General features: G+C 39.8%; 1 protein-coding gene across 1 annotated transcript; it reads right to left on the reverse strand.

Annotated features, from left to right (window-relative positions):
* Nucleotides 1-5,748: 5,748 nt before the first annotated feature.
* On the reverse strand, nt 5,749-8,783 carry LOC109030197 (silk gland factor 3). The gene has a single exon (XM_019041034.2). The coding sequence runs from the start codon at nt 8,628-8,630 to the stop codon at nt 7,386-7,388; it is 1,245 nt and encodes a 414-aa protein (XP_018896579.1). The 5' UTR covers nt 8,631-8,783; the 3' UTR covers nt 5,749-7,385.
* Between the last annotated feature and the right edge of the window lie 1,781 nt (nt 8,784-10,564).

Genomic DNA, 10,564 nt, shown 5'->3' on the forward strand with positions numbered 1-10,564 from the left:
TCTGTTTTAAGAAAGCATAATTTAAGGTAGTCAAATTTTGTTCCTTCATTCTCATCGTTAGAAAAATTGGTCAACCGGCTGACAAATAGACATAACTAATTATTGAAATGAGCCCGGAAAAGCATTGCATTGTATGGAGGATAGAATCCATTCCGGAATGTAGTTATGTTGTTGTGTCAAGAGGGCGACGAATCAACAGTGAGAGGTGAGGTGCGATCCGAGGAGGAGAAAACAGTAATAGACAAATACAATGTCGTGGCTAGGAAGAACGTTGTATGTGCATTAAAGCGTTGCGAAAGTTCCATCGTTAAATTATTTTATTTCGAGGAAATTTAGAAATATTTTCTCTCGAAATTTTCGGATAGTGTAGATGAAAAGGCAAACAATATACTCTGAAAAATAAGAAGGAAAATATTCTTAAATTTCCCAAGAAATTCGTCTTTTATCGATGTAAATCGGTCAATGTCTAGAAGCTCTTACGACGTTCTTCCACAGCACGGCAGAGGGTACTACGAGCTAGCTGGAACGGAGTTAAAGCACGGGGCCCACACTGCCGTACTAAGGAAAAACGCCGTATGAGCCTTCAGAAGTTGCCAAATTTCCTTTGATAAAATACAAATTATCGGGCATATCTGTGCATATTTCTCCTCCAATTTTTCGGAGAATTGTATTAGCAATCAGATCTAAATTATCTAAAAATTCCAAGCGATAATATTCATAATTCTCCTCAAAAATAGACAATTTGTTGGGGGAAATTTGACAACCCTCGCATGTTCATACGGCGTTCTTCCTTAGCACGGCAGCCCAGGTAAAAGGGCCCGGGTTGTCTTGTCAGAATCTTGACTATCATCTCGAAGAGGCCCCAAGAATGGACAAGGCCGACCGCGGCGGCGCACTATCAAGATCCAAGCTCTTGGGCCTGTTGTAAACGCTAACAACACTTTTGAGCAGTTGATCAACACAAAGGACCGACCATTGAGGCTAATCGCTCCCGTGATACGTAACGTAACGCAATGATTCATCAAAGACGGCTTGATTGACTCAATTATGAGCGGCGCATCTTATTTTCTGGGTGGTTTAACCCATTGATACGCCCGCCCACAGCTTTTCAGGGAGTCAACGCGATGCGTCTTCCAGGGAGAGAGCTTTTATTGAATTTTAGGAATGTATTTTGAAAAATTGATGAGAAAGAGCGGTTGTCTGCATTGGTATAAAACTACTATTCTGGCGTTTATCGAATATTGCTCTGCTAATTGCAGCTGTGGGAGTTGATGACCTAAAGAATGTTTTTTTTATCATTATAATACAAAATTTTGCGAAATTGTGCCCTAATCTTCCACCCTAGGCTTTTCAAGATATCAACGCGATATGCCCTCCAGAGGAAGAGCTTTTATTGATTTTCAGGGATGTATTTCGAGAAACAGATGAGCGAGAGTTATTGTCTGCATTGGTGTAAAATTCCATATTCCATCAGCTGTCAAATATTGCTCTGCTGATTGCAGTTGTAGAAATTGATGACTTATGGTGTATTTTTTATATTCGTTGATAAAATTGTGTTAGATTGTACCTTAACCTAATATTTTACGAAAAAAAGGCTATACAGTGCGAGCACATGGGGTGTCAACAACTTTTTAGGGATTCGACCCGTGATGTTCTCCCGAAGATGAGCTTTTATTTAATTTCAGGAATCTACTTCGAGAATTGATGAGTGACAGCGTTGATCTGGTTACACCTACTGAATTGCTTCTGTTGAAGCATAGGTAGGTGTGATTTTAATTCCAATGACACCTTTTGTACCGAGGATATGTGCTTTTTTTCATCTAAATACAATAGATTAAGATAAAATTTAACTAAAATTGTGTTAAACAATGATGAAAAAAATTAAAATATGTTATCAATTGCTACAGCTGTTTTCAAGAGAGAAATATTTGATTAAATCGGGTTTTTAAAAAAATGCAGACAATTTCTCCTGAGGATGGATACAGAATGTTGTTCTCCGATCCTGCTCATCATGTTCATCATACTCCTATTGCCGAAAGAGTCTTTTGATGTAACCTGACATTTTGATCATAACATGAAAAGTTACTACTTGTCCGATGTGAGAGAGTCAGCAAATAAATATGTACACCGTAATATTTGTATTTTTAGAAGTGACAGTAAATTGTTAATTCCGAATTCGATATGAAACTAAAATACATTAAAGTGATGTGATCACTTTCAAATCATTTTTCAAAAATCCTCTGGCATTTTGAACGGCTAGAGAGCATTTTGAGAAAAAATCAACACTCGTTTTTGTTTCCTTGCACCCGCTATCCTCTGAATTTTCGGGAACATTAAACTATATAAACTTGTTTTCAGGGGTTGAAACTTTCCAAACAGTCTGAGCCACAGTTTTTACGAAAAATAAAGCCCTAAAGATTAACTTAACAACGAGTTAAAAGCCACCTCCAGAAAACAAAACATGCGCTAGCGGCAGTACTGATATGGAGAAAATTATTCAATTTTTATTTTTTGCGGGAATTTTCCCTAAAAAAGTCTCTTCTTCCACTTTTACACAGTAATTGAAACTTTACAAAAAATTTAGAGCAAAATTCTAACTAAAACGGAGCGCTGAAAAATTAACCTACCAACGCATTTGAACCGACCCACAAAAAAAAACAAAAACATGTGCTACACATTCCAATTGAACTCGTATAAATCAAAACTTCAAAGAAGGCTGTAAATCAAAGCGAGGCGATATTGGCGAGAAAAAATCGAGGAGCGAACCTGACCTCCTCGACAGGTGAGGAACACCCCCCGATCAAAGTTTCGGACACCCCACTGGGAGATTGTTTCACGAGAAATGTTTTAATTATATCCGTGCGAGGACAGGGTTCAGCGCCGAGGCATTACATAAATAACGGATAGGACGGCGCGGGGCTCGACCTTCTCCCGGTGTCAAAATCAGGAGGTCGGAATCAGACGCAATCAGAATCTGAGTCAGGATCCAGACGAGGGAATAAAAATGGAATGGGTAGTCCCGAGTGCGGGGGAAGGCCGAAACCCATTTAAATTTTGACATTTTAACAATAATTTAATGGATAAACCCTCGAATATTTCTTTCGAATGTGACGTCAGGACATCCCCGAACCCGGCCCTGTAAACTAACATTCTGGCACGTAGGGCCGGCGACCCTGCTCCGGGACGCTCCTCTCGCATACCTTTTCGGTCTCCTTTCGGTGCCTATTGTTGTTCGTGTCTCCCATCTCCACAGCTGTCGTTTTTTAGATTTTTTTATTTATTTAATCTACTCTTGCTTACCGCTGTGATATTAGGATTATTTTTTTAAAAATATGGCAAACTTGCTGATCCTCCGACCCTAGTTTTACACCTGCGACCTCTGTGTCTTTTTTCTCACACCACGATGTCATCGGGGAGATCACGAGTTGAACGCACTTTCGACAAAATCGGATGCATCATGGTGAACAAAAAAAATATTGTTGAGCAGTCACCTAGGGTAAATATTTATAATAATTAAATCAATGCACCTAGACAATCATTGAACATCGATATTATTAATTTTGACAGCCGATATAAACTCCTTTTATTTCCTCCGCTGTTCATGGTGGATTGCTCTGTACTTTTTAGGCTGGCAAGGATTCTTATTCCATTAAATGACTTCTCATGCTGTACGTATTCAGAAAACTATTTCGCACAGATTTTCGGGCAGTTTTTTTATTTATGACTTTATTTTATAGTTATTTTATTTAATATCTGGCTTTCATCATTATTATTTGAGGTTGATAGATTTTTTATTTATTTCCTAACAATTAAATTAGCAGTTATCAATGCAAATTCACGGATTCTCATGAAATGTTCTAAACTGTAATTTTCCCTAGCCTCGACTTCTCCTAACAAATCTTGATTTTAAACTCAGTATTTGAAATATGAAGGATTCGATAAAAATTCGACTATTTCCAAAGTTGAAAAAAAATAATGCGGATGAAAACAAATAGGTGAGGTAAAGCTCTGCTCAATACGACATTTTGACTGATAACTTTTTTTTTCGGATATCTCACTCCCTGTGCGACACTCGGAGTTTCTTTGAAAGACTGAAACTATTCAACAGTTATTCTGTTAATTACTCATAAATATTATATTAAACGCAATAATTATTTCACCAAAGACCTCAAGACAAACAATTCTCACGATCTCGTTTTCTTGATTCATGTTATTAATCATTATGAAATAAAATTTAAAAAAAAAAAATTGCAAGCACTTTTCAACCCCAAGAGGAAGAAAAATCACTGTTAAAAAACCTGAACCGAAAGTCTCGTAAAGGTGCAAAAAGTAACATGAACGCCCGGATGACTGACAATGGTGCTTTAACGCACACTAATTAAAGCGTCGTTATTACAACTACTACTACTCTGATAATTACCGTCGAATTAACACTCATACGAATACTAACTAAATTGATGACATATATTCATACCCTGCCTTGGAGTATTTTTTCAACGCTTGACGTTGGATCATTTCTCGTCTATCTTCGCGATTAGTTGATTTTGGGACTTTGATTTCCCCTACAACACCGGTAATGATTTCACCATGACCATTTTTCGCTGAGAAACTGACTTTATTTTTATGATTTAAAAAAAAATTAATAAGTAAACACAAAAAATGAATGTTTTGAAACATTTAAATTAAAGGGAGTGCATTGATTGCGATCATATTCATTACCTGATTTAATTTCTAAAATTGCTGGCTCATTTTTTACACGTGAGTTTGCAATTACAAAGTTTAGGATGGCTCAGGAAACGTTTAGGACTAGAATTTTAGAATTTCTAAGATTGAAATTTGGGAAGTATTCTACAAATATGATAAAGCGACTGCGGCCTTAAACCATTTTTATTACTCATTTATTCATTGTTTTACTTTTTATTTCAAGACGCACTTCGGGCCCTTAGAAATTTGAGAGGTATTTTCTACAAATGTGATAAAGCGGCCTTAATTTATTTTTATTGTTCATTTATTTATTTTTTTACTTTTTATTTCAAGACATACTCTAAGTCCTTACTGCTCGAATTATAATTGAATAAGAATGTATACTCATAATCATCAAAGACCCTAATAATTTACAACTTAAGTATTCAATGTTTTAATTACGTTCTTTTTTAAATATTTGCTTTCATATTTTTAATGAGTTATAAAATATACAATTTTTAAGAAAAAACAGTCCGTTGGTGGATTATTTACTGCTTATTTCTGTAAACTGCGGGCGAAAAATAGTCAATTATTTTACCATCAAAATAATTTTACATAAGAATAAAGTCAGTTCAAGAGATACTTTCTCCAGTTTTGTTTTTCCATGTGACTCGTTTTGAAAAAAAGGAGTGAAAGTAAAATCATAATTTGAGGATTTAAAAATATGTCACGATGAATGAAACAAACAAATAAGATTGACCTCAAACTTGAATAATAAGTAACTTACTCTTTTAAGTGTTAAGTCAATGCGGATGCAAACAGTTACGGTAAGATTTTTTTTTTAAAAAAAAAAGGAAAATAAAATTACGCACTCTGCCAACAGGTCATTTCAATGCAAAAAAGAAATGTTTTATGAAATCTAGTGAAGAATTTAGAGGGATGAATTAACTTCAATGTCCTGGTAATAAGAACCTCTCACATGATTCTTAAACTTCTCTCTACAATCGTAATCACTCCTTAAATTACTTTCAAATTACCGTTTGTTTTGTTTCTTTTTGAAAAAAAAAAAAAAAACCAAAAAAAGTTTTAAGCTTATGGAGCATACGTATTCGCGTATTTTCATGCGTGCATGACATTGATTACATTCATTACGTTCATTTTGTTTCATTATTAACTGCAAGTTTAGCAGCTATAACCTTAGAAGATCCACGTTTTGGGAGTATTTTCATTAAAAGCCCCTGATTGCCCTAAATAAATGGTACGCGACAGGCACTCATTGTTTGAGCAATGAGATTTCGCCGTCATTATACTTTAAAATCACAAAACCCTTGAATGCCGGTATTGTTTTGAAATTAACCTATCAGTACTGACAATAGCCAAAACTCACGATCAGTAATGAAAATTTGTAAATGAACTTAAACAGAGAAACGCTCAAGAAAAGTATGCAGGATTTTTTTGATGAACTTAGATGATTTTTTACTGTTATGAAGTAATGAAATTATAGATGCAGTTCCGATGCAAGTGCTCGTCATGTGTTTACCTAACTTAGTTCATATTGAAAGAAACAGATAGAGGTCACTTAATATTCATTTTCTCCCAATATTTCAACAAATTCGAAAATATAAAAATCTAATTTAAGTATGATACAGGTATTTACACCATATAAAACTTTTTTTCACTAATGACAAAAATTATCTGAATAAATCGATTCAATTTATCCCCGGAATATAAATTCAGTAGTAGTGTAAAAAATAGTTTGAACATCAAAAACATGTATGCGAATTTCATAAAATTTTAAGATTAAAATTAGAAAAATAACCCGTGACAGTAGGAAATTGAAAATTGTCCACCTCGAGACTAGAAACAAGAGCGAAAAGCTCTCGTTTCATACTAAGTTCATATGTACAAAAAGGTAAATCTCCAAAATTAGGCAGAACAAAATTGACAGTCTGTTGCATTCGTAAGGAATGTTGTTCGGACTTGTTTTCCAGCAAATTTCCATTCAAGCTTCGGCGACTCCATGATCAAAAGCTGGCCTCAAAATTAGACACATGTCCAGGGCCCCCACAGGGTTCATCCCTTGGAAGAAGACCTGACAGTGGTTTATGGAATTGATTCCTCTTTATTTTGTAAACAAATGAGAGTGAATGATGCACTAAAATGCGCATTGTTGGATGTAGTTAAAAATATTACTTCTAACCTTACCATGAATGTTCCACGATGGCAGGAGGTTTATTCCAAATCCGGTGAGCACTAGAACTTCAAAAACTTATGATCGATAGCAAATCCGTCGCTATCAATGCTTTTAGAACATGGAACTTAATTTTGAAATCATTAGACGGGACAAACAACGGCACAGCAAAGGGAATTGGCGGGGATTTTGAAAATTGAGATTAAAACCGCCATTGAAGAGAGAAAATTGAAAATTGAAAGGGTGGAATTTTGCACTTTGAATTTAGCGAGGAAACATAAACAACTTTGAGGCGAACGGAACTTGGGCGCACTTTGATACTTAGTGGGAGGATTTTATCACAGAAAACTGAGGATTTGGAGCTGATCGGCGACACTTGAAGTTGGATCGATGGAAATCTGGTGGAAGCAGGGACGGAGCTTCATGCTTGTGGTGTGTTGTGAGATCAGACGTAGTCCCTTTGGATTTTGGAGATTTGTCTCGAGTATTCAATATCCCACTGGGCTAAACGCTAGTGAGCAGCAAGAGACTGGTGGGTAGGCATCGTTTGGGGAGATAACATTGGAGGACTATGGGAATGGCCCATTGGAGATCCGTGCATATCGGTATGATGGTAATTTTGATGAAGTCCATGTGGTCCGGGACCCATTTGCCCGTCCATCATGCCGTCTTGAGGCCCCCCTAGCGTATTAGGCGGCGTCATTCGCTTCTCCTTCTGCCGCCTATTACAAAACCATACCCTGACTACTTCTTTTTCAAGTTGTAAACTATCCGCTAACGAAGTGATTTCTTGCGCCGAAGGCTTGGGTTGCTTGTGGAAATGCTGCTCCAAGGCCCCTTTCACCGACACTTCTATACTAGTCCGTTTTTTCCGCTTCCTGCCCTGGGCGGCAATTTTATCGATACTAGTGGGCGACCCTGTCGTACTATCGGCTTCCTCTAACCACTTTTGTAGCAAGGGTTTTAGTTTACACATATTTTTAAAACTTAACTGTAACGCTTCGAACCTACAAATTGTCGTCTGTGAAAACACATTGCCATATAATGTTCCTAAAGCTAAGCCGACGTCGGCCTGGGTGAAGCCCAACTTGATTCGTCTCTGCTTGAATTGCTTGGCGAAGGCTTCGAGATCGTCCGAGGTTGGGGCATCCTCCTCGCCGCCGGACGGGGCGTCGGGATGCTGACTATGAGGGTATCCAGGGCTATCCCTTAGCGAGTGATGCAAGGGGGCAGAGTTCTGGAGCATGCCGTTCATGGCCGCATGATACGCACTGTGATGCTGCAACGGCGACGCACCACCGTTATTCGTAGGGATATAGTGACCCGAGGAGACGACCGGGGCATGCCAGGAATGCGGGGAGCCCATGCCGGGCTGCTGGTGGTGCTGCCGGTGGATGTCGGCCGGCTTCACGTCCTGGTGCGGGGACGGGTGGTGGTGAGGGTGGTGGTGGATGCCCATGCTGGCCGCCCAAGGGTCGCTCGGCTGGAGACTCACCCAGGGGTTGTGGGCCGCCGTGAGGGACACGGGGTGCCCGTTGGGCGACGGCGAGGAAGGAACTTGTGGTACATGGTGGTGGTGGTGGTGGTGGTGGTGCTGCGTTGGCGGCAGGTACTTCATCTCATTTTCGGAGCGTGGCGAAGGGTTGGTGTGGTAGCCACCGGCCCCTATACTCGCGTTAACTATATTCATGACGTTGCCGACGCTACCGTCCAGGTCGGACGACACCGCACTACTGGCCAGATACGTGGCGGCCATCCCACTCGCGGCCACTCGCACTTCCACTCGGAGCACTCAGCACTCCGCACTCGACACACGGTCACTGATCTGAATTGTAAAACGAGACGAACCGATCTCATGTGTTATGCATGTCGTGCGACTCGCGACTGACTGGCCCGCCGCGGCCAACGTTTTTTCTCGCTCGCTCTCGCTCCCTCCCTCCCCGCGCGCCGCCCCGGATGACGTCGCCCCTCCGGCGCCGCCGATTGGTCGGCCGCCCCGGCCCAGGCCACGCCCTCCCCGCCACCGCGGGCCCGCAACACTGGTAGCGTAGCAACCAGACATCGATCCCGCTTCCCGCCTCGCCGGCCGCTTCGACTCCCGTGCCTCTGTCAATGGATCGTATTAGCACGTCGTAGAGCCGTCAGCTTTTCCCTCCCCTCCCCCTCTCCGCCTCCCACTTCACCCCCGGTCCCGGACCATTCCTCGGCCGGCATTCGTTCACTGCCTCGTACCAATACTCATTCTCAATCTCGCGCGTCGTCATCGTTATCATCGTCACTCTTGTCGAACCCGTAAGCGGTAGCCGTCTCCGTATCCCCGTACGCCCGTAGCCGTCCTTCCTCCCGATCCCGGGTCGCCCGTAACCCGCACCGGTCCGCTCCCAGTTCTTCCAGGCTTTTCACTCATTTCCCGGCTTCATCTTTGACTTCTCCCGGCTCTCCCCGCTTTTTTCCCCGCCCCCTCCTTTCCGCTCCCCTCGACGTCTTCTTCCTTCACCTTTCCCTTCATCCCCCGATCGTCTTCTCCGCTTCCTTGCCCACCCTCCGATCCACCGGCAACTTGTGAGATTTTTGTAATTAAATTAAATTTTGGTAATTAAACAAACACTGCTTTGTTCCTCGTGATGAAATGTATAATTAAAAAAACTACTTCTCTGTGGCCGAGCTAAATATTTTCCCTCTCGAAACGCGTTATGCATTTTTTTAATGACCGGACTCAAATTTCCCTTTCAAAAACGAACGGTATGTTGAGAGCAAATCGGAAGTTGTTTAATCTATCGTTTCAGTGGACAAGTTCTAAGAAAAAAACAAAAGCAAAGTAAAAGTACGCTGAGTATAAATTTAATTTCTAAATAATTCCATTTTGTATTATATTTCACGGAAAAAAGCTCATACATAGGTCATGGTTTGGTGTTTATGGCTCACTTCAAACTTTAAAATTAAAATGTAGCTGATTGGTTCAAAGCTAAGTGATTTCTGCTGTTCCACGTGCATTGTCCTTAATTTGACTTTCCAGTTTCTTGACCGTACAAAAGAACATAGATTTTATTTTCGTAGATTGATTTTGTTCAAGGAAAAGCTGAAATTTTAATGTAACTTCACCGAACTTTTATCTTTACTCGATCTTTGTACTTGTTTTTCTCTGAAAATCCCATGTGAGTTTTCTCACTCTTGTCCGATCATGAGTTTGGCTCGTCTCACTAACAAAATTCATTCATATATCCAGCCAGTAAAGAGTGACGTGATAATACTATGATTCTAACCCGATGGAAATTTAATTTTATTCAACTCAAATCTTGCATTTTTATAACCAAGGTGAAAATATTTTCTTGATTTCACTGTATACGTTTTTTTTTTTTTTTTTTTTTTTTTTTCAATCTATATACATACCTCTGCCGAGAGAAAATGTACGATAAACGGCTAGGTACGTGTAAACAGCTAAACTATTCAATAATTCAAACATGAGACAAAGGATTCGGGCTTGTTTATTTTTACGTGACGATAATCTTGTTGTCTTCACATATTTTACTTTTAATCAAACTTTAATTACTGATCAAAGGGACCAACTTCAACCAAAGATAGTCACATCAAGTGAAACTGCGGGGGCAAAATCATTCTACGAGACTACGTGTTAGAGATAGAAGTCAATTCCTACTTTCACACTCAAAGTATATTTTTTATCTTTAATTT

Source organism: Bemisia tabaci, chromosome 7 (assembly GCF_918797505.1).
Source record: "Bemisia tabaci chromosome 7, PGI_BMITA_v3".
NCBI lineage: Eukaryota > Metazoa > Arthropoda > Insecta > Hemiptera > Aleyrodidae > Bemisia > Bemisia tabaci.